Here is a 24,089-nt window from a genome sequence, read left to right as displayed (position 1 = left end):
CTTTGGAGAGACTGCTGCAAGCGCAGCCGATACCCAGCGACGGGGCACTCGCCTGAGCCAGGGCGAGGGGGGGGTGGGGGGCTGGAGTCGAGAGTCGAGAGAGGAGGGGGGAGGCAGAGACGCAGTGTGGGCGGGTAGACGGAGCTGTAGAGCCTTCAGACACCGAGCATCTGCCGAAACCGACCGCCACCATTATCAGCGCCGCTCACGACGGCACTAAAACTCACCGCAGGGCGAAATAATAATATTGCAAATAAAGCCATCGGTTAATTCTGCGCGTAGGAAAGGCGGAGAGGCTGCGCGTCCCTAAGACCTTCCAGACAGACGGATGCTGAGAGAGAAACGGTGGTAGAGAGGGAGAGAGGAGCTTCGGGTACCAATTTGAACGGTAAGGAACAAACGAGAATGGGAAAACGATGACGGGAGCTGCGTGCGTCTGTATTTCTAAATGTGTGTGCGGACCTAAACACCCCCGAATTTGTCGGTTGAAAACGGGGGAACGCAAATCGTATAGGGGTCTTCCTGCGCACGGGCTCTTCGTATCGATGGGGGTGAATTTATTGGAACACGGAGCTAACATTTATGCAGATATTAATGGATGTTTCTAGCACCGAGTCCTTGCCTCGTCTAAATATGCATCTGCCCCCCTGTGGCTGTGCTCATTTTGTCCGCGATCACTGCACGCATATAGGCGCACATAATTACATATATGCGCCTCTGCATGTATTAAAATGTGTACTGTACGCACGTAAATGACAAACACGCAATTGCGACTGCGTTAGGCAGGGGCTTGTTAGCCGTGCCGTGAGTCTGTCACCGCAGAGTCCCCATTGTACTTGCAAAATGCCTGAGAAATATAATAGGGGCATTCTCTCCAAGTACCTCTGGGAATTTTATATACCTGTGTGCAGATTCCCCAAGGGCGCGAGACCGCTTTGGAAACGACTTTCTGAGCCTCTCGCTCCCCCTCACAGAGAGGGGGGGGGCAGCCTGACCCGTTCTGTGTCAGCGGTAGTGTGAGGTCCCAGTGAGCATCGCACTGACATAATCCATTTCCAAACTCAGCACCCCACACTGTAGCAGGATCATGGTAGCATTTTCACCAGAGAAATTTTCTCCTATAAGCACCCCCCCCATTCTGAACACCAGTGCCCTCTGACCTTTGAACCAAGCCTGCTATGATCATTGCCATTCAAAACTGAAGGCAGAATAGAGATGGTCCATATGCTGGGATCCAAGGTCATGACCTGGGTCTCTCCGTAAGAACATAGGAAGGTTACAAACGGGAGGAGACCCATCCAGCCTGTTTGGTAGTTAAGTAACTAATTGATCTGCCGATCTCATCCAGATAGTGTCTACATGGATGGTTTCCGTAAATATCTGTATATATGTTACAAAACATATATACAGATCTATATAAATGTGAAGGGCGGAGCGGTGGCTCTGTGGCTCAGGATCTGTGCCTGTGGCTGGAAGGTTGCCGGTTCAAATCCCGCAGCCGGCAGAGGAATCCTACTCTGTTGGGCCCCTGAACAAGGCCCTCAACCCCAGCTGCTCCAGGGGTGCTGTATAAATGGCTGACCCTGCGCTCTGACCTGAGACGCACAGACAGGGAGAGAAGCTGGGGTCTGTGAAAAGACAAATTCCTAATGCAAGAAATTGTAAATGGGTAATAAAATTTCTTAAAACCGAGCTGGAAACGGACAGTTGCTGCTGATGTTTGTCACGTACTGTATAGAGAGAGAAGATTGAGGCGATGATGTTTCAGACTGGGGCACCACAGCGCTCTTTTGAGGTGTTACTGAATCCTCGTTGAAGGACAAAACGGTGCATTAACATCTTTGTTGTTTGTGTGAAAGATTTCAGCTGGGAGAGGTTTGACAGAAAATCTCCTCTCTCCTGTTTTGCAGTGCGAATCGTCTGCTCTCTGCTTGGGAGAATAAATTTATCGTCTTGAGCTGTAGAAACTGGTTTCCCAGCTGCATTCCTAATTTAATGTTGTGGCTTTGGTGAATGGTTTGGCTTTTAGGGTCGATTAATAGCAAAACTAATAGATATTACCAAGCCTCAATTATTATTTGTTAGCTGATATGGCTGATTTAATTTACGATCAGATATAGTAGAAAAGCACCATCCACTAAGAACCCTACAAAAGAAGACAATTTGTCCCATCCAGACTATTTGATCGTTAGTAGCTCATTGTTCCCTGGATCTCATTTAGCTGTTTCTTGGAAGGAACCAGGGCATCGGCTTCCACAACATGTCCAGGTAGCTTGTTCCACGCTCCACTACCCATTGTGTAAAGAAGTGCTTCCGGTTCTAAGATGTAAATACCCACCCATTTAATTTTCACTTTTATCCACTGGATGGTGATAAACTGATCACATTTATACTGTAGAATATGCGTGAGGCACTAATTTGGAGCTCTTATTCAATTCACATCGATGACACAATTGAATTCAAAGGGTATTTCATTTGGGCACTATGGTGGTGCAGGGGTGAGCACCACTGTCTCACGGCACTGGGGTACAGGGTTCAGTTCCTGGGGTGCTGTCTGTGTGGAGTCTGCATGTTCTCCCCATGTTTGTGTGGGTTTCCTCCTGGTGCTCTGGTTTCCTCCCACAGTCCAAAGACATGCTGGTGGGTTAATTGACTTTTGGGAAAACTGGCCCTGGTGTGTGTGTGTGTGTGTGTGTGTGTGTGTGTGTGTGTGCTCTGTGATGGACTGGTGTCCTGTCCAGGCTGTACTCTTCCTTGCACCCTTTGCTTGCCAGGATAGACTCCTGAATTTGAAGAAGTGGTTAGAAAATGGATGGATGCCATGGAATTCGGTTCCATTTTATTCGGAGGACTGATCCATTACACTACTGCTCCAGTATGACAGCAGACAAGACAGCAATTAACTAAGCTCTGCACCAGTTCATTAACAATGGCAGTGTGAAAGCCAAGAAAATCCAAAGGGAGGTTAAATGAAGAGAAAAGCTAGCCAGAGAATAAGACAAAGCAAAGCACCAGGTTTTTAGATGCTAGAAATATTGGAACCAGAATTCATGATGAAGACACTAGGGTTTTAGAGAGCATTTCTGATACAATTGGGATCACAAAAACATAGCCAACTGAAAATACAAGAGATTAACACAAGGTGCTCTGGTGAGACACAAAAGCTTAAAAAGTGATTGGTAGCATAGCACTGTAGATCAAAAATAGTGTTCAGGTTCAGGAACTAAAGATTGAACAATCAAGAGTCTCTGAAACTACCTGGACCAGACTGTTCAACAAACATTCCACATTTATAGTGTTAGGCGTGTGGTGGACCACCAAATGCACATAGTAATTAGAATTCGACAGTGTCCCATGAAATTCAGACTTTTTGTTTGGAAGACATAGTTTTGAAGGGAGACTGCAATTTACCACCCAGTAGGTGGGAAAACCCTTTAGGGGCAGAATCACCGAACCCTGAAGTGGTAGACATACAGTAGTTGATGATTGCTTTCTTACCCTCTTTGTTAGAATGCCTACAGTACCTAGCTCACACAATTCTCCTCTTTTCAAACACTCGAAGCAGAGTGAATTGTAAACTGAGGGATATGTGTATTGTGTATAGTTTTAGTCGTCGTGTTGTAAAAAATATTGTTGTGCTGGAGATACATTCCAGTGCTTAAAGGAATGCCTGACACTGAAGGAACAGAAGCTTTATAGTGCTGAATAGAGAAAATCATGAGGGAAACCATTACAAGTATTTAAATTCCTCATGGGTAAAAAAAGTCAAAACCGTCAGAATTAACAGTGAAACATGAAACCAGAGGACATAACTGGGCACTGTGTGAAAGTGCCTTAAAATGAGAAATGGAACAGGAGGCATTTCTGTATGCAAAGGGTGGCAGGGGTATGGAACAAACTACCCAGTCATGTTGTTGAGGCCAAAACTTCTCCCAGCTTCTTGTAGGAAACAGTTGAATGAGATCATTGGTTTACAAACTAGCAAATGAGCTAAATGGGCCAAGCTCTCATCTGTAACCTGCTTATGGTCTTATATTTATGCAAAAGACAAAGTAGTCGCACACTAAGGAAAAGGAACAGCTCTCTCTCCTGACTGGGCACGGGGAGAAAGTAAAAACCATAATCAATCAGTAAATATTTACATCACCAACCCAATATAGCAAAGCAAACGTTTCCATATTAATTAGTCTATGACGTTACTTCAAACAGACAAGCACTGCAGTCCCTCTCTGGGAACACAGTCAAAATCAACAATCACTTTAGCAGCTATGTCTCTCTCCTTTCCCCTCTCTCTCTCTCTTAACACCTCATGAGGTGGGGAGACAAAGCAGAAGAAGCAGAGAGCCAGTCAGACTCCCATTGCACAGCAGTCTGATCCATCTAGGGTTTTTTCCCTGTGGGAGGCTCTTGTGAACCAGCCCACGCTGGGTACTGGCTATGTCTGACCCGCCAGGTCGATCGGGAATCATTCCAGCGGAATAAACGGAGTCTGCTCATTGAGATCTTGGCAGGACATCCTTCTGGTAGACAGGTAACGGTGAAACACTGTGGCCCGGTGAAGAAGGTTCCCCATGAGAGAAGATCTGTTCAGCCCCTCATGTGTTTTTAGTTTTAGTAGCTCATCCAGTCATAGAATTGTCTAGTTCCTGAAGAATCCCAGAATGTAAAGTCTTCCTTTGGTAGCTCACTGTAAGCTGTGCTCTTTTGCGACAGGCCTGACTCTGACCCACCAATAGAACAGTCCTGATGGGTGCAAGGACCTATCCCCACTTATATTGCAAACTAATTTAGTCAACCCTGCGTCAGAATGTGGCTCAACTCTCGCCCCTTCACTAATGAACTAATTAGTCAATGATTATTTCACATGTGAACCTGCACACAAACAAGAGAGGCTGTAGCACCCTCTAGTGTTTGGCCGAGTCTGGAGGAAAGCACTGTCCTCGCTATTGCTGGCCGGCTGCAACTCCATGTGATCGTCCGTTAGAGCCACTTCATCCAGTATTCAGTCGCAGGGGAGCCCGAGTCTCTCCCAGTCTGGGAGGAAACCCACAGAAACCCGGGAAGAACATGCAGACTCCACACAGACAGCACCTCAGGAATTGAACCCAGGTCCCCAGTGCAGCGAGGCAGCAGAGTCAACAACTGCACCTCCATGTTGCTCTCCATATAATCCACGTGATGTTAAACCTCACTGTATCTATCGGTGATCCAATGGGAATACCCACTCATGCTAGTCAGCTGTCGGTTCCCCAAACAGCAGGGCTCTAAGCACTTGTGTCTGGAGCCGTGTGCACAAATGAGTGTGTCCTACACAACAAATCAGGCCACTCGGCTCCAGAAGTGTCAAAAGGCACTGCCCAGCTCCGCTGTTTCCTCTGGAGTCTTTCCACTCTGAGCAAACTGGAGGGTTTCATGAGCATGGGTGTTAGACGCTCTGTGCCACCCGTGGGCATGTTAGATGTGCTCGAAATGTATCTAAAACCGATTATGGAGAAGATGGATTCACTTCTGACCAGCTTTTATTTCATTTGTGCTGGCAGAACAGCATTTTGTCTTCCACGTGACATTGTGTTGCTAGGAACTCGCTATTTAAGTACAAACCATCCAGTAATATTTACACAGATGCTTCACTTGTCTTGCATTGGCCTTGAAGAACAATAGATTGCTTTCTAGTTCTGCTGTAGTTCAGCTGTAACTCATTTCCTCCAAATGATTGAGTGCCGCAGCATCACTGAATACCACATTCAGAGAAATGGCGCAATGAGGCTAGGTTTACGAAGTTAAATGGAAAACAAGGAGAGAGAGGGTAATATTAATCGTCTTGGTAGTTTTCCATCTTTAGCATGGACAAGCACAGTATGGAGAAAAGCGGGATTAGAAATTTGTGCAAGTCCTTGAGGAAATAGAGATGACAGTTCACCGCTGCAGAGTTTAGCCTGCTGCGTGGGTGACAGTCACGGTTCCGCGCGGGGTCGTGCCCCCCGCCGCCTGTTCCGGCCCCCACACCTGGGCCGCGAACCCGGGTCTCTGGCGTAACACAACAGGGCACCAACCGGGTGAGCTAAAGGAGAGTGCACCCAGCCCAGGCAGCTGGGGACCCTGCTACGTGCAGTGTGGGCACTGATGTCACCACAGTATCTCCGCTACACCTGTCACACATGATTTTCTCCATAAAAAGGCAGCAAAGCATAAGGGATGAGCAGGAATCCTCACAAAGTACGCTCATTTTATTATTCGGATTTATGACACACTGCAGTGGACTGGTGTCCTGACCAGGGTGTATCCTGCCTTGTGCCCGGTGCTTGCTGGGATAGACCCTGGCTCCCTTACAACCCCGAACTGGATGAAGAGGTTAGGAAAAAGATGGAAGAACGATGACAGACCTTATTGTGTTCGCTGATTCGGGGAGTCAAACGGCAGTGTGACGTCAGATGTTGGATTTTTTTTTATTGAGGAACAAACGAGCTCTATGAGCTTTCATTCCGGCTGATCAGTTAATGAGCTGCACCCCTAACCGAATCCATCATTTTTGCTGAATTTTTTTTTTATAGTTTTGTGCTGTAGAGTTGTCAAGTATACCCCCTTTTGTGCAACCTCTCCTTTGAGCTCCCAAAACGCTTGAACGCCGTGAATGATCTGGAATCGGGGACCCACAAAGTGCACCTGGGCTGTGCTGGCTCTTCCTAACCCTTTCTCTCTCACACACACACACACACACACACACCTCATTCTTGATCCTAAACCGAATGGATTCCCCCCTCCCTCCTCACTCATTCTCTTGTGCCCCTCTCTCCTCAGTGTCACCAGGATGGGCAGCTTCTGTGTTTTGGGGGTCCTCCTCCTGTCTCTGGCTCCAGCCGGCCGCTGCAACAAAGGTGAGATCAGCCCGATTTAGGAACGGAATCCCAGTTGTCCATCTTCATCCCTCCCCCCCCATCACTACCAAATGGCTCCTTTCTGGGCCAGCGCAGGCCCGGTTCCATCTCGTGTTTCCTATCAATTATTGGGAAAAGGGAAAGCAAAGACTGGCAAACTGCCAAAGGTGTTCTCCACAGTGGCTGTATGAATGCTTGCGGAGGTTTAAATATCATGCATTTCCTTCCCAGGTTAATTAGCAGCGATCTCTGACCGTCTCATCCTCCTCTGCGTGGGCTGTGGCGGCGGTGGTGTCTGTATCAGTGGCCCTGTTCGATTAACTGTCCAGATTAACTGCCGCCCTGCCAGTTAGATTAGTTGTAGCAGGAGCAACATGGTTACCAGTTATTGCTGATGTTTTGGCGATGGCTCTTGCACGCGCTACCAGCGCATAATAAAATGCTCGGCTGCTGTTGATTGCAATGCATGTGGAGAGGCAGTCGCCCCGGAAAGGGGGAGAGGGGGCAGATTGTGGTCTAGAAATGAAAGGAGATGGAAAAACGGGGAGAACGAGAGAGGGGCAGATCTGGGAGGGGGAAGAGAGAGGAGAGAGTCCAGGCTCAGAGATCCACAACCAATCTGTTGGGTGGGATCCGGTCGGAACAGATTGAGAGGGAGAGACAGGGGATTGAGGGATTGAAGAAGGTAAGAGCACTGGAGGGAGGGGGGAAATGAGAACAGTGTTTTTATTGGGAAATTTCCTGTAATCCAGGATGTAATCGCTCTGCCTGATGGGAAGATTAATACAGTAATACTGCGTAATCTGAAGTGAGGGGGCAGGATTGGACGGGGAAAAGGGAGAAGGTTAATGTCAGGGAGGGACAGAGTATCTAGCCAGCGGGGGAGAGGCACAGACGGAGATGCACCTCCCTGGGATGAGACAAACCACTCTCCCCCTAAAATAACACATCGAATCCCAGAATCCCCGGACCGGCCAGGGGCAAAAGAGCTTCCAATCCTACTGGGAGAGGAAACTCATTAGAGCCCGTCGCAGCGCGAGGAGCAGAGAGTGAGCCTCTGTGTTACAGTCCGAAATGCTCGGCAATGTTTGCCGTTTGTTGCAACAGTGTTGGGCAGCCCCTTCGTTTGGCAGTGCCCGCGCCGAAGCTCTTTGAATGGGACAGAAGCAGAAGGCAGGGTTAGAGAAAACAGGTCTGATGGAAGAGAGCGTCCGCAAGATGTCTTCGCTGTGGGGGGGTCAGATCTGTTGTAATCAATGCCGGCGATCGGCTCAGCCGGGCAGCAGGTGCTAATTGGGTTTCTTGTACGCGAGGGGCGATCGGTTGTCGACGTGGCCACACTTGTCAGCGAGAGAGCCCATTCTGACCTCCCGCGGCCCGACCCCCTGAGGTTAATTCCCTCTGTGAAGTGGTTGTCTATATGGAGAAGACATCGTGAAAGGCGCTATAGGCAGCATGTGTACGATTGCGTTGTGAAAGTCGCGTTGCTTTCAGGATGAAAAATTTCATAGGATCCCGATCCCAGTGGCAAATTATAAACCTCAGGCCGCCGGGTCCTGTGTTCGCGGTATATTTCTCTTTTATTTGTTTAGACGTAGTGGATAACAATATCAGTTAAAGGTTTTGGAAGGGCCCATCAATGGGCTTACTGACATGGTAAAAGGTATGCATTTTACCTGCTTAACACGCGAGTTCTGTCGGGCTTTACTGATTTTTTCATTGATAATTCTGATTTGTGTTCTTTCCTCCGCTAGTGAAATCACACCCTTTAAAAACATTTTAGCCAGCAGGTAGGGTGTCCTTGAATGTTCCGCCACACAACCCTCTGCGACATTTCTCTCTCGTTCAGTGCTCAGCCAATCAGCAATGTCTTATTTTAGTTGCTCAGCCGGTGAGGACACCACTCAGCCGACAGCCAATAAGCATGCCCTTTGTTGTTTGCCCAGCCAATAAGCATGCCCTTTGTTGTTTGCCCAGCCAATAAGCACAAGCCGTGGATCGAGACCGAGTACCAGGGGATAGTGATGGAGAACGACAACACGGTCCTACTGAACCCCCCACTCTTCGCCCTGGACAAAGACGCCCCCCTGCACTACGCAGGTACAGTTTCATCCCACCTGCGAATCTTTCTGTGCCACTGCACATCTTCCACCATTTTTGTTTGCCATTTCCTAATCAATTCATTTTTCATTTTTGTTGCGTCTCATTTTTTCTAAAGCCAGGCGGCTCAGTGGTTCAGCGGTCAAGGTGACCGGCTTGTTCCCAGCAGTCTGTAGTTCAATCCCACGCCTGACACCACGGCTACTGCTCTGCCACTGCCATAAGAGCCATTCCGAGCAAATTCTTTGCTTGAGCTTTACTCCACTGATGAGGCACAAAACCCAGATTATGGGACAACTGATTCTGCAAAAGGAGGAGAAGAGTGCCGATCTCTGGAAATGTTTTGCAGGAAACAAAACACCTGCAAACGATGTCGAATGAATGTTAGGGTCGAAAAAAAGGACTAGTACTCTCCAGGCACTCTGCGGGTGGTCCCGTGATTTATTAACCTGTTCCTCTCCCGCTCTCGGTGTGTCCCAGGGGAGATCTGCGGGTTCCGGGTGCACAGCGGCGGCGGGTCGGGCTCCAGTGCTTTCGAGGCGGTGGTCCTGGACAAGACGACCGGAGAGGGCCTGATCCGGGCGAAGGAGCCACTGGACTGCGAGAGCCAGAGAGAGCACACTTTCACCGTGCAGGCGTATGACTGTGGGGAGGGGCCCGATGGCACCAACAGCAAGAAGTCACACAAGTGAGTGTGACCCCCTGGGGGCGTGTCTGATACAGTGAGAGAGAGAGAGGGAGCGATGCCAGTGAGAGGGGGAGGTGGTAACACTGCCACTTTGCACCCAAGCTGGAGGATGAGGCTGTAGGGCAAGGAGGAGAGAGAGGCGCAGCAACACAGCGCCTCTGCACACAAGGTATAGGGGAAGGAAAGAAGAAGAGAAAATGGAGAGGAAATAGGAAAGATACCGCAGGGCTCCAGATTTCTTCAAAATCAACCAATCGGAGGACACCAGAGGACGTGCGTGCAAAACCGAGAACGGCTGGCACTTCTTTACACAAAGACGTGTGGGGATATGGAACGAGGCGTGTTGCTGAAACCAAAGCCCTGGCGTCTTCCAAGAAAATAATTGAAATCTTTGAAATGGATTTAGTTTCTAACCCAGTGAGCTACAAGAGTCAAATGGGCTTCTCTCATTCGGAACCTGCCTTATGTTGTTAGATTCTCCAGATCTCTGGGCACGGTGTTAGTTATTATACCTGTAAATGAGAAAATGCATCTATGTATATACAGAGCATGCACAAATGTCTACATCCAGAAATATGTGCATAAAGGTCTAGGAGCTGCTTCTCCTTATGTTTGTACTTTTTAATATATGGGGCTAACATCTTCAGCTGAGCAGAAAATGCTCAGGAAACTGAATCTGCAGCGAGGGAGTACAGAACAGGGAGAAGAGGAGGAGACTAAGCAACATCCAAGGGAACAGTGAGATAAGGAGGTCAAGGGCAGATGGGAGAGAGGGGTGGGGGGAGGAGTACATACAGGGAGAGAGAGGAGCCGCTTTCCAGTATCAGGTGTCTCTCTACAGCAGTGGCTCTCCGTTCTCGCCCTGTGGGACCAGTGTGCTTTCTGGGTTCTGCTCTGCAGAAGTTGATCTCGAGTTTCTGTTTCAGTTCCGTTTTCATGTTTGTCTTTCAGCTTGTAAAGGGGCTGTATTGGGGTTTGTCATTGTTGACAACCCTGCTCCTGGTTTCCCACCTCCCTTCATTTAGGTGTGTGAGATAAAGTGTAATCAACTGGGCCTGGGCAGAAGCAACAAACAAACAGTCATTGAGCGCGTGTCTGATACAGTGTCACGCCCACTGTGAACGTGTCTGATACAGGGTCATGCCCACTGTGAACGTGTCTGATACAGTGTCATGCCCGCTGTGGGCAGGTCTGATACAGTGTCATGCCCGCTGTGGGCAGGTCTGATACAGTGTCATGCCCGCTGTGGGCAGGTCTGATACAGTGTCATGCCCACTGTGGGCGTCTGATACAGTGTCACGCCCACTGTGAACGTGTCTGATACAGCGTCATGCTCACTGTGGGCGTGTCTGATACAATGTCACGCCCACTGTGGGCGTGTCTGATACAGTGTCATGCTCACTGTGGGCGTGTCTGATACAGCGTCATGCTCACTGTGGGCGTGTCTGATACAGCGTCATGCCCACCTGTGTCTATTTGTCAGAAATAGGGGGAGAGTTAAGGACGGATTGTAAACTCTAAAGTTCTGTAGCTGAATTTGAAATTAGTTGATTTAGCTAGGATAGTTTTGAAACCAAGTGAGAAAAAGTCTAAATTAAGCAGATCAATGAGAAGTGCCAATCAGCCCTGGTGATGAAGGACCAAGCAACAGGAGACACAGCGGTCTCCCAGGACCAGAACTGAGAATCACTGCACTAGGCCGTATGTTGAAGTCCATATTTACTACAGTTTTACTCTTCAACTACCCCTCTACTCTTATCTCCCAGGGCGACAGTGCATGTGCGTGTGAACGATGTAAATGAGTTTTCGCCGGTGTTTGTGGAGAAGCAGTACCAGGTGTCAGTGTCAGAAGGCCGGCTGTTTGACCGAATTCTGCGGGTGGAGGCTCTGGATGGGGACTGCTCCCCGCAGTACAGCCAGATCTGCTTCTATGACATTGTCACACCCAACGTGCCCTTCGCCATCGATAACGACGGTGAGAGAGACGTTCGCACTGCGCACGCACACAGCACTACGCCAACACTACAGACAGGGAGGAAAAGAGGTGCAGGTGTGGTCTGAGGGCTAGACACACAAAGACTGGGGAGTGGAGAGAAACAGAGGGATCGAGGAGAGATTGGAGAGAGGAAGATAGAGGAGGAGGAGGAGGGAACGTTCCCTGGGCAGAATCAGTGTCACTCGTGGGCAGTTTGATTTCAGCACCTTGGTCAGCATCACACAGCTGTGGGAGAGAGGAAGATCCCATAGTTTCATAGTCATCAAAGGACAGTGTCTTGGAGTGAGACCAGAGGAATAGAGGGAGCTCCTACTGTAGTCCTCTAGAGTTCAGCAGCTGGGACAGCACCAGAGTGAGACCAGAGGGATAGAGAGATCCTTTGACTTCACAGTTGTCTAGAGTTCACTTCGGAGTTCCTCAGACAGCACCAAAGTGCGGACAGAGGCAGGTGGGAACAGGGGGAAAGGGTGAAAGAAGAGTTGCTGGAAACAGTGGCTGAGGGATTGATGAGGCACAACACAATGAGTGACATGAATGGATTAGGAGCCCAAGGGAAGTTTAAAGACATGTCACTTACACTCAGGTAATACTATATACATAAACATTCACCTGGATATTAAAGCTTATACATAGGTTTGAGTTCTGAGATCAAGCACACCGTACAGACTTGGAACTCATTCCTCATTTCTGGAGTTATCAGGACAGTCAGCAGATCTTGATTAATATCCTTCCTCCTCTGCCGCTGTCCAACAGGGAACATCAAGAATACAGAGGTCCTGGACTCTCGGCGGCAGCGGTTCTATCGTTTCACGGTCACGGCATTCGACTGTGGGAAGAGCCGAGCCACAGCCGATGCCGAGGTCACCGTGGAGGTCAAGCCGACCTGCAAGCCTGGCTGGATAGGTAATCGTTGTGATGACCTTAATCATGGCAGCAATACTGATTATTTGTCCTGCCACGATGTCTTTCTCTTCAGACATCTGCGCTGTCATCTTTTGAAACTCAGGAGCTTCCAAAGATAGTGAAGGGAATCAGGTTTATAAAAACAGGTGATGTACGGGCTCCTTGATTCTCTATGACAGCTGATTTAACTGCCTTACAAAATACCTAGACAGACAGATGAAAGAGAGCATAACTTACAGACAGAAATATGTCGTCCACGCATACAAACAACTTATCCTCCACAAGGTACAATTTTAAATATTTCAATAAACAGACATAGCACATCTTTTGAGTTCTTTTGAGTCTTTCGGTTCCCTATTTGAAAGTAGGCAGCACTGAATTTTGCTGGTTAATCTAACACAGATGTATTATTCTTATTTAAAAGAAAACGTCCACCAGTGTGTGGCTAGTCCATTATGAAAGAATATGGAGTCCTGGCCAAACTGAACCAGAACCACCAGCTGTGAAGGTGTGCGATTACCATCATTAATATACACAGCACCACCTGGTGGCACACCAGAGTTAGTCCTTCACCCTGCAACTCAACAATCCTGTTTGTGGTCCTGTGAAACTGTGGACTTGCTGGCCAGTGGACATGAGCGCCAATCTGAAAGCAGACAGCAAAACTGAACACTGCAGGGCTTCAGTATTAGGGTTTCCCCCCTGGTCCTTTAATTCCCAGACATACAGAGGCAGCACCGCATTTCAAAGGTGTGACTAGAGAAGGAGAAATGAGTGGTTTTGAAACACATTCAGGGGGTAGATATCTAGAAGACACTGCAATGGAACATTTTTCCATAACATTTTCTATGTGACTGCTAGCTCTTCTGTGCTGTTTGGTCTCAAGTGTTTTATTTTGTGTTTAATCCCATTGATTTATTGAATAAAAGCAAGGAAAATGTGAAGACGGACACAGTGTGTGTTCGGCTCTGTTGCTAAGCAATAGGAAATATATATCCCATCTGTGCTGTGAAAACACGCATTGTAGCAGAACTATCCATAGTCTTACTCTCCTCCGGAGTGATTCACAGTGGCTTTATTCCCTTGAGGAAAGGGCCGTGTTTCCGTTACACAGAACGTCATGCCCACTGCCCCCACCCCTCTGCCTCTCACTCAGGGTGGTCGAAGAGGGTGGAGTACACCCCGGGATCCGGCGGCGTGCCCCTCTTTCCCACGCTGCACCTGGAGACCTGTGAGGAGCCCGTGTGGAACATCCAGGCCACCGTGGAGCTGCAGACCAACCACATCGGGAAGGGCTGCGACAGGGACAGCTATTCCGACCGCTCGGTCCGGCGGCTGTGCGGTGAGCCGCGCCGGCGCTCTGTCTCTCGCTCTCTCCCGCTCCCTCGTTCGGCGATTCAGAACGAGGCAACGCAACTTCTGGGGAGGTGAAGCGGCCCTATTGCACTGTAAACAAGCAGGCTTGTGAATCCCTCTCTTTTAACCCAGGAGAACTATTGCTCTCCACTTTGAGTTTTGTCGACAGATACTACTTGTTCGTTAACTCTGCCTGCAGATCACGCTGGAATATTTCTGCGGGGAAGTATCTGCTGGACAACCTGTACCTATTCGCTCGTCCATCACAGCACATCAGTCATTACAGGGACTAGTGAGCAGGAAGGGCCGCCTCACGTCACAATTCTCGCAAACTCTCGCTCTCGCCCCTTGGCGAGACCAGGGGTTTGTGACAACATGACGACTTACAGTATGATTTGCTTAATTTGGAATTTGTCAAGTTTTGCAAGTGAATTTATTTTGTTACCAAGATTTAATAACCAGTCTGAGAAACTGGGACTGCAGTTTCCCTTCAATCCCCTTATCACTCTCACTTGTTGCTGATGTATGGTAGTATCCAGTAAGTAAGTCAATTTCTCGGCGTGTTTCCAGCAGCTCCTCCCTTCTCTCCCTCTCATTGGCCGTGCTGCTAGGCTGTGGTGTCCATGTTAACCTCATTCTCTCTCTCTCTCGTGCCTCTCTCAGGGGCGGTCCGAGGGGAAGTGGACCTGCTCCCTCCCCCTTCTCCTTCCACCAATTGGACCGCCGCGCTGCCCACCCTGCCCTCCCCTGATTCGTCGCTCGTGTTCTCCTTCAACAACTCCGCCCATGTTGCCGTGGTGCCACCCCGGGCGGTCGCCATGGTGAGCGGAGACCACTTCACCCTGCAGCTGTGGATGAAGAGAGGGGGCGGGGCCCTGCAGGGAGGCCCAACCAATACGGGACGGGGAGCCAAGAGGGAGGAGGAGACTATCGTCTGCAACACTGTCAAGAATGGTGAGCCTCTTAGCCAGTCAGTGGCCTCTATGGTCTGGGCTGTGTTAATGTACTGTTGTGTTGGTGTTCTGTCAGAAGGGGTGTCTCCATTGATCCTCCCTCTTCTTCTTCTCTTCCTGCAGATGACTCGTTCTCTCACTACTCTCTCTCTGTGCATGGGTGTCGTCTGTCTCTCCTGTACTGGCCTGATCTTGGAGCTGCTCGTCCTGTCAAGTTCCTATGGAAACTGGAGCAGGTGAGGCGGCACTGGGTTGTTCTGGTGGGGCTACTGACGGACTGGAGTGACTGGAGCTGGATTTGACTGACTGGAGCCGGACTGGAGCCGGACTGGAGCCGGACTGGAGCCGGACAGGAGCCGGGGCTGGAGCTGGGGCTGCACTGCAGTGACTGAAGCCGGACTGGAGGTGGACTGGAGTGCCCGGCTGCTCCTTCTCCTTTAACTAGCCAGGATAACAGAGCGAACTGGCTGTGATTTGTGCAGTGATGCTGCTGGAAAAAGCCCAGTATACTCTGCGCTGGTCTCCCAGATCCTCCTGTCTGCAATAACGCCACCTCCGTCCCTGTTTCAGGTGTGCGATGGCGAGTGGCATCACTTTGTTGTCAGCGTGGAGTTCCCTGCTGTGACGCTCTACGTTGACGGCGTGACCTTCGACCCCGCGCTCATCCACGACAACGGCCCCCTGCGAAGCCCCACCCCCCGCCCGCGGCTTTTCATCGGAGCCTGCTGGGGTACGAGCTCCACTGCTTTACTGCTGCTGCCGCAGTGGGGTGGATCGCCCCCACATGGGGGGAATTAAGAGGGGCAATAGGCAATGGGGTGGCCATTGAGAGCCATCATCGAGTCTAACGCTTTAACCTTCCTTGTCCAGAGATATTAATTGTGTAATGGCAATTGTCATGGGACGTCTTTTCTGGGAAATGTAGTTCAACCAAGATCTGGCCTCTTGTCTAAAATGACTTCCCCTTTACAATAAGATCGTTTGCACATGGTGGGGCAGAGGTCAGCACTGCTGCCTTGCAGAACTGGGAGCCTGGGTTCAATTCCTGGAGTGCTGTGTGTGTGGAGTCTGTATGTTCTCCCGGTGTTTGAGTGGGTTTCCTCCGGGTGCTCCGGTTTCCTCCCCACAGTCCAAAAGACATGCTGGCGTGTTAATTGGCTTCTGGGAAAACTGGCCCTGTTGAGTGTGAGTGTGTGCGTGTGTGTCTCTGCCTTGCGCCTATTGCTTGCTGGGATGGGCTCGGGCTCCCCAGGGTGACCCTGAATTGCTCATCTGCTCGGTTGCTTGGTGCCTGACTGACCCTCAGAAGGTCTTCCATCCTCTTGTCGAAGGACCCCAGAAAAAACTTTCAACAAAACAGCTTGTTCCAGACACCCATCGCCCCATCTTCAGCCTTAAATAGATCTCTCTTCATTTCTCGTTGTGCCCCAAACTTATCATTGTATCTCTAGACCATTGAGGTTTTTTTCCTTGCACTCTTTTATAAAGGAGATATCGTTGTCTCTCCTACAGTTTCCGATGACAAAGAGAAAGACCTCCAGAACAGCACTTTAGCAGAGACAGGGGAAACAGGTGAGTAAATACTGCTTCTCTGTTTGGTCAGCTTCCAGCTCTACAAACACACCATGTATATTAATAATAGACCATCTGTACTGTCTCTCCCTCTTACTGCACTATCCAAAGTGCCCCTATTGTCTCTCAGGATAGCTGTGTTGAAATTAATTGTTGTTATCTCTCTGTCTCACCTCCCAGGATATTACCAAGCCCATTTTCGGGGTCTCCTGGCCGGGGTCACCCTGCGCCCCGGCAGTGTGGAGCCCCACAGTGTCGTGGAATGTCTGTACGCTTGCCGGGAGGGGCTGGACTTTGGGGACCTGGAGTCTCTGGGCACGGGCATGAAGGTCAGGGGTCAGGCTATCGTTTGTGTGTGTGTGAGGGTATCCACAAAAACACATGGAGAGGCCCGACCAGCACTTACAGCACTACCACCAACCCTTTCTAATCAATTTAAAGAGATGGTATCATAATAATAATTGCTTACACTTACAGTATATAGCGCTTTTCTGGACATTCCACTCAAAGCTCTTTACAGGTCATGGGGAATCCCACTGTCACCACCAGTGGGCAGCATCCACCTGTGTAATGAGACAGCAGCCATAGTGCGCCAGAATGCTCACCACACACCAGCTCTCAGTGGGGAGGAGAGCAGAGTGATGAAGCCAGTTCAGAGATGGGGATTATTAGGAGGCCATGACTGGTAAAGGCCAGGGGGAAATTTGGCCAGGACACTGGGGTAACACCCCTACTCTTTTCAAGAAACTATCCTAGGATTTTTAATGACCACAGAGAGTCAGGACCTCAGTTTTATGTCTCATCTGAAGGACGGTGCCCTTTTACAGTATAGTGCCCCGTCACTATACTGGGACATTAGAACCCACACAGACCACATGGTGAGCGTCCCCTACTGGGCCCACTAACACCTCTTCCGGCTGCAACCTTAGTTTTTCCAAGGAGTCTCCCATCCAGGTACTGACCAGGCTCACACCTGCTGAGCTTCAGTGGGTTGTCAGTTGTGAGCTGCAGGGTGATATGGCTTCTGGTATATAAGGTATATGGACAAGAATGGATTAAAACCCATTGTCAGGAAATCATTAGTAGCTCTAACGAGTGTTGTTTCTGTATTGGGATTCAATCTGAGCCCATCCAGCTTATTTGCAGATACATGGGCTCATCACTGAATAGCAGGCTGCCCATTCTAGAACCTCTGCCACATGGATCAGCTAGAGAGTATTTGAAAAGTTCTGAGATGGCTAGAGTCCTAGTTCTGTGGAAATTAAAGCATGATGTAAGAGATTTGTTTTAGTGACCAGTCAGTCAGGGTCACTGTGCTGTAGTGTCCAGTCAGTCAGTGTCTCTGTGCTGTAGTGTCCAGTCAGTCAGTCAGGGTCACTGTGCTGTAGTGTCCAGTCAGTCAGTCAGGGTCACTGTGCTGTAGTGTCCAGTCAGTCAGTGTCTCTGTGCTGTAGTGTCCAGTCAGTCAGTGTCACTGTGCTGTAGTGTCCAGTCGGTCTGTGTCACTGTGCTGTAGTGTCCAGTCGGTCTGTGTCACTGTGCTGTAGTGTCCAGTCGGTCTGTGTCACTGTGCTGTAGTGTCCAGTCAGTCAGTCAGTGTCACTGTGCTGTAGTGTCCAGTCAGTCAGTGTCTCTGTGCTGAAGTGTCCAGTCAATCAGTGTTAATATAATTTATTTTGCAGAGGGAATGTCAGGGAGTCTGTGATGATTCTCTTTACCCTTCTGTCTGCCTTCCAGGTCCATGTTAATCCCTCCCAGTCGGTGCTGGTGCTGGAGGGGGATGACGTAGAGAGCTTTAACCGGGCCGTGCAACAGGTGACGTACAGGAACTCGCTCCGGTTCGCCACGCCGGGAGTCAGGCCCCTGAAACTGGCCACCTCCCTCAGGTGCGATCCCCGTCTTTCATCACATCCAGCTCCTCTGCCTCTCATCCTGGTCCTGTTTCCCCGGAGCCCAACCCCTGAGACCCCTCATCTCTCTTCAGTCAGCACTCTGCCTCTCTGCATTACCTTCTTTCCTCCGTCTCCCTTGATTTCTGACCTGTCTCCTCCCTCCATCTTCCTTGATTTCTGACCTGTCTCCTCCCTCCATCTTCCTTGATTTCTGACCTGTCTCCTCCCTCTATCTTCCTTGATTTCTGACCTGTATCTTCCTTCCATCTCCCTTGATTTCTGACCTCTGTCCTTGGACGGATCCCAGCGTTGTCAATAGCCAGTCTTAGGCAGACACATTTGCAGAGCTCATGAGGAGAGCCGATCAGCTGAACTCTTGTCAGAATTCAGCTGTAAAACGTTTTCTCGCCTCTGGCTTCTTTCTTGCAATTTTTTTTAACATCATCTAAGCAGCGTGACAAGCTGCTAGACTAGGTGGCTAGATGATTGAGGTGCGACGATAAATATGGAGTTCATCAGCTTACAAATGAAAGCCCTGCTTTGCTGCTGTACACAGTGGAAAACCCCCTATTGCTGTCTGTTGTAGGAAGCCCCTGTCGGTCCCTATCAGCTGAGTGTCTATGGTAACCCCTCTGTCTCTCTCTCAGGTGTTTCAGTGAGGAGGGCTGCCTGTCTCTTCGGCCCTTAGAAGGATACCTGGTGGTCCTGCAGCCGGATGCCCCCCAGATCTCTCTGTCTGGCGGGGGACACCTGGTCCGGCCGGTCGGGGATTTCGAGGCGGCCCGGGGGGTCGCCCTCTTCCCCGAGCTGAGGATCACGTGTTCCCTCTCCCACTCCATCAACACCGCGGCCGAGGGGATGGAGGGAGGAGGTGAGGGAGGGAAGTGGGGCAAGAGGGCAAGAAGGAAGACATCTGTATTTCCACGAGAAGAGATGGGGAGGTTGGGGGGGGGGGGGGTTGGGAGATGGATGGAGGGAGAATCCAAAGGGATCTCTCGGCAGAGAGCGGGAATGAGAAGAAAGAAGAGGGGAGGGTGCAGGAGTTAACGTCTGTCTCTCTCTCTCCCTCTCACACACAGCCCTGATGTCAGATGCTGTTGCCCACACTCTGGATGGCTGTGAGGTGTCCCCGGTGGGGGAGGAGCTTGACCCCGAGAGGGAGGAGCTAGTCCTGGAGGCGGAGTCAGTGAGGGAGAGGGGGCTGGAGCTCACCAACACTACGGCGTACATCGCACTGACAGGTGCCTGTCTCGTCCATTCCCCTCGTCTGTGTCACGCCCTCCTTGCCACTCTCTCTTGTCTCCTGCTAGGGTGTCTGAGTAACCCCTCCTCCTCCCTCTCGCTTTATCTTATCCCTCAGGCCCAGAGTCCATCTCTGTGTATGAGGACGTGTTGCGCTCCCTGCGGTACCGGCTGGCCCGTGGGTCGGCACTGTTTGAGAGGAGGTTCCGCCTGTCCTGCTCGGAGATGAATGGGCGATACACCAGCAACGAGCTGACTGTGGAGGTTAGAGAGGCTGAGCGGCAATGGGAAATAGACAAGGGCAGACAGTGGGATGAAAGATGGATTTGTTGATGGGGGCGACAAAGAGACCGAAAGAGAAGATGTGTGCAAATAAGGTTGTAGGTGTGTCTTTAGGGCCTATGTTAGGGTCTTTATTAATCTCTGTGTTAGGTGTGTCCGTAGGGTCTATGTTTTGGTCTGTATTAATCTCTGTGTGTGAGGAGTGTCTCTAGGGTCTATATTAGGGTCTGTATTAATCTCTATGTGTCAGGAGTATCTCTAGGGTCTATATTAGGGTCTGTATTAATCTCTATGTGTGGGGGTGTTTCTAGGGTCTATATTAGAGTCTGTATTGATCTCTGTGTGTGAAGGGTGTCTCTAGAGTCTATGTTAGAGTCTGTAACAATCTCTGTGTGTGAGGGGTGTCTCTAGGGTCTATATTAGGGTCTGTATGAATCTCTCTCTGTGTTAAAATATCTCTGTAATCTCTATTAGGGTTTATATTAATCTGTCTGTGTTAGGTGTACCACTAGTGTATGAATTGCCTGTTAAATGTATTAACTATTGATTTTTAAATGCTTGTCTCACTTTGTTATTCTGATCGGTCTTGTTTTTCCTATAGTTTAAAATATTGGCTGTTACCCATCTTGTCAGTTTGATTGTGTTGTGTTGCCCATAATTGTCCACAGTATGCTAAATCAGGTCTCTCTAGTGTGATAGTGTCACAGCCTGTCTCTCTCTCCCAGGTGAATTTCTTGCACTCCCTGGATGGCCTGTCCCACCCCTCTCACCTCCTAGCCTCTCAGCAATTCCTGCACCCCTCTCGTCACTCCGGAGAGCTGGCTGGGCACACTCTGGCCCACGCGCATCGCAACTCAGGTAACACCACTCCAAAAAGTGATAGAGATCACTAAGGTGCAGGATGTAAGCTTTAATAACAGAGGAAACTGTCAAACCCAAAAGCGTTTACTCAAGAGAGCACTCTGGAGAACTGGCTGGCAGTCAGTCTTCCCATTATCCGGAAGAACCATGTCCCATTCTGCTACAAAAACTCAGAGATGTCCCACTGAGCTTAAGCCTTCACACACAGTCTTCCACCTGTGCTTTCATCAGCAACCAGCACTAACCACCCTCCCCAACGAGGCACCAGGGTCTTCTACACTAGATACTGGGGTGTCAGACCCGAGTGAGGGCCCTGCAGTTCAGCCACGGCGGGATTTTCACTCTCACTCCTCTCTCCACTCCGGTCAGCAGCCGACTCCCTGACTCTCTCGCTTTCCCCCCGTGCAGTGGTGCCAGGTGCCGCCACGGTGATCATCGTGGTGTGCGTGGGCTTCCTGGCTCTCATGGTCGTGCTCGGGATCTTCCGGATCCGCTCCATCCATCGCCGGAGCGACGGGCAGAAGGGCGGGGCCAAAGAGGGCGGCAGCGAATGGGACGACTCTGCTCTCACCATCATAGTGAACCCCATGGAGGTACAGAGATCAATGATAACAGAGCTGTAGAGTGAATAACACACAGAGATCAATGATAATAGTGCTGTAGAGTGAAAAACACATTGAGATCAATGATAATAGTGCTGTAGAACGAAAAACACACTGAGATCAATGATAATAGTGCTGCAGAGTGAATAACACACTGAGATCAATGATTATAGTGCTATAGAGCGAAAAACACAATGAGATCAATGATTATTGTGCTGTAGAGTGAAAAACACACTGAGATCAATGATTATTGTGCTGTAGAGTGAATAACACACTGAGATCAATGATAATAGTGCTGCAGAGTGAATAACACACTGAGATCAATGATAATAGTGCTGTAGAGTGCATAACACACTGAGATCAATGATTATAGTGCTGTAGAGTGAATAACACCCTGTGATCAATGATAATAGTGATAATAGTGATGTATAATGAAGACCACATAGTTTAAATCACCAAAACATATATATACACTTAAATATACACCGACACTACAGCTGCTCAGCTTCCAATAGCTGACTTTCATCATTCAGTCTCTGCATTTGTTTTAGTATTAACTCCCACTACCTCTGCCTCTGTCTACCGTTTCTCCCCCCACCCCGTTATCTCTCAGTCCTATGAGTCTCGAGTCTCAGGAGACGGAGGAATGGATGGAGATGAAGAAGAGGAAGGGGAGGAGTCTCCAGAATCCCCCCCTGGAGATGCCCCAGACGACCAGCAAATCATCATAAAGAGAGATTGCCGGGAACACGCCCCCCGTCGCTACTGATATCCAATCACAGCAGAGTTAAGAAACTGGGATACTTGCAGCGGCCATCTTGGCTCCGTTTTCCCTTCACTTTGTATAACGGCTTGGCTGTTGCCCAGTATCCCAAATGGCTTCTGTTTCCTCAGAAAAACCGTTCAAGCCAATTAGGTCCAGACTGCACAGGAGAATTTTGTCGGATTGGAAACTGGAGCCCTTGGTGGCCTTTATTCCTCTCATCCCATGCTTGTTTCGTTTTGGAGTTTTGTCCTACTTTTGAGCCAAAATGGATCCAGCTTCTTAATCCTCCTGTTACGGTCTCCAAGTGTTATTTATTCAGCAATTCCTTAGTATATCCCCCATCTCTTTTTCCTTATTAATCAGCCAATGAAATTAATGGAGCCCATGAATGACTCATGAAGACCAGCTCTAGAAACAACAGTATAAATGCCCTTACTGCTGAACATCACCGGCACGCACACAACACAACCTCATTCTATAATCTACTCAATAATACACAACCTATTGTAGAGTTCCATGCAATCCACACACGCCACAACTGTAGCTACTTTCCGGCAATCCGTTTAGAATATTCTACACAAGTTGCAACAGGTTCTGCACCGTGTTGTGCTGCGTGCACAGCCCAGTGTTTCGTACATAACCTACAATATGAACTCTGCATACAATCAGTACCACACGAGCCCTGCTTATTCAACCTGGATGTCACAGTTCAGCACAATATCTAAAACCTAATCCCTGGAACTGAGTCTTTGACCCACAATTTGTCTGAAATACACTCACCTGTGTAAATCTGGGGTGTTCTAGTACACACCAATTTCTAGTGGGCCATCTAACACCAGAATCCACAGTATACGGACAGCACAGGCAGTAAACGCACACTTTCTACTCTCAAAAACTACTACAAAGCTGCTGATATATAAAGCCCCTTCACTCACCTCTATCTGTTGTCCACATCGTGCTTCGTATTCAGTGTTTACTACACAATCGTGACTACACAATCCTCCTACACACTCTCTATTCAGAATGTCAGCCCAGTTACTGGGTGATCTTGATTGTATTGATTCCTGTAAATAGAAAAATATGTTATTATTATTATTATTATTATTATTATTATTATTATTATTATTATTAGCTGCAGCTCCCCCGCAACTGTGAGGGGGCGCTGATCTTTGTTGAACTGTCATTTTTATTTCGCCAATTCACAATGACTTGCTCTCCCGCCCCCCCCATTATTAGCAGATAATAATAATTCTAATAATATCTTGCTTGTTGCGTGTTTAACTGAGTTGTGTGTCTCCGCCCTGCAATGACCAGCGTCGTGTAAATTTGATCTGAGTGTACTAACCTTGCTGTTCATTCCTGTGGGTACAAAAAAACAACTTGTCCTCTCTCTCTCTCCTCCTCTTTTTACGTTTCTCTGTCTCTCTCAGTCCTGTCTCTACCTCGGGATTTTCCCCTCCTCCCAGGCCCTCGATCTGTCCTTCTCCTTCCTCGTCTCTTCCTCCTCCACTGCTGCCTCTCTCTCTCGCTCCTTGTTGGTGTACAGTGACCGTGTCTGTATCTGAGCCAGTGTTCTCCTTGTTTTATTGACGTCACGGTTCTGCAGAAGCCTCTTATTATTGTAATTATTCTTCTTCTTGTAAAACAAGATTCCTAATAAAACAAAATGCAAGAATGATGTCAAAATAGCTGCTGGTCTCCGCAGTAGAACTGATCCACGCACGCGTGCGTCCGACAGGGCCTTTTCTGACATCCCCCCAAAAAACGGCCCTGCGTTCGTCTACAGTATTGGCGATTTGTTTTCGTGTTGTGTTTCCCAGAGCTTGAACTGAATCGGAGAAATCTCTAATCAAGGCGTGGGAGCGTGCATTTGAACAGACGCGGGTGTGAGCTGCTCGTTATGTCCGATTGGATGAAAAGAGCACAGGTCAGCGCTGCTCCCAGCGACTGTGTCACTTCCAGGGACATCCAAAAGGGGGTAGTCAGGGCGCAGTCCGTGAT

At 49.1% G+C, this 24,089-nt stretch overlaps 1 protein-coding gene across 1 annotated transcript; it reads left to right on the top strand.

The window, feature by feature from the left end:
• Window positions 1–107: 107 nt before the first annotated feature.
• On the top strand, window positions 108–23,777 carry clstn3 (calsyntenin 3). Its single transcript, XM_069182380.1, has 19 exons — window positions 108–388; window positions 6,799–6,875; window positions 8,853–8,975; window positions 9,456–9,663; window positions 11,430–11,638; window positions 12,413–12,562; window positions 13,719–13,904; window positions 14,582–14,872; window positions 14,995–15,107; window positions 15,442–15,601; window positions 16,384–16,443; window positions 16,624–16,772; window positions 18,181–18,329; window positions 18,983–19,206; window positions 19,415–19,576; window positions 19,696–19,841; window positions 20,585–20,717; window positions 21,129–21,313; window positions 21,936–23,777. The coding sequence occupies exons 2-19, from the start codon at window positions 6,809–6,811 to the stop codon at window positions 22,089–22,091; spliced, it is 2,871 nt and encodes a 956-aa protein (XP_069038481.1). The 5' UTR covers window positions 108–388; window positions 6,799–6,808; the 3' UTR covers window positions 22,092–23,777.
• Window positions 23,778–24,089: the final 312 nt, after the last annotated feature.

This window comes from Lepisosteus oculatus, chromosome 23, assembly GCF_040954835.1.
Source record: "Lepisosteus oculatus isolate fLepOcu1 chromosome 23, fLepOcu1.hap2, whole genome shotgun sequence".
Classification (NCBI taxonomy): Eukaryota; Metazoa; Chordata; class Actinopteri; order Semionotiformes; family Lepisosteidae; genus Lepisosteus; species Lepisosteus oculatus.
Note: the sequence above shows the minus strand (reverse complement) of the source record. Positions and strands in the feature narration are given on the sequence as shown.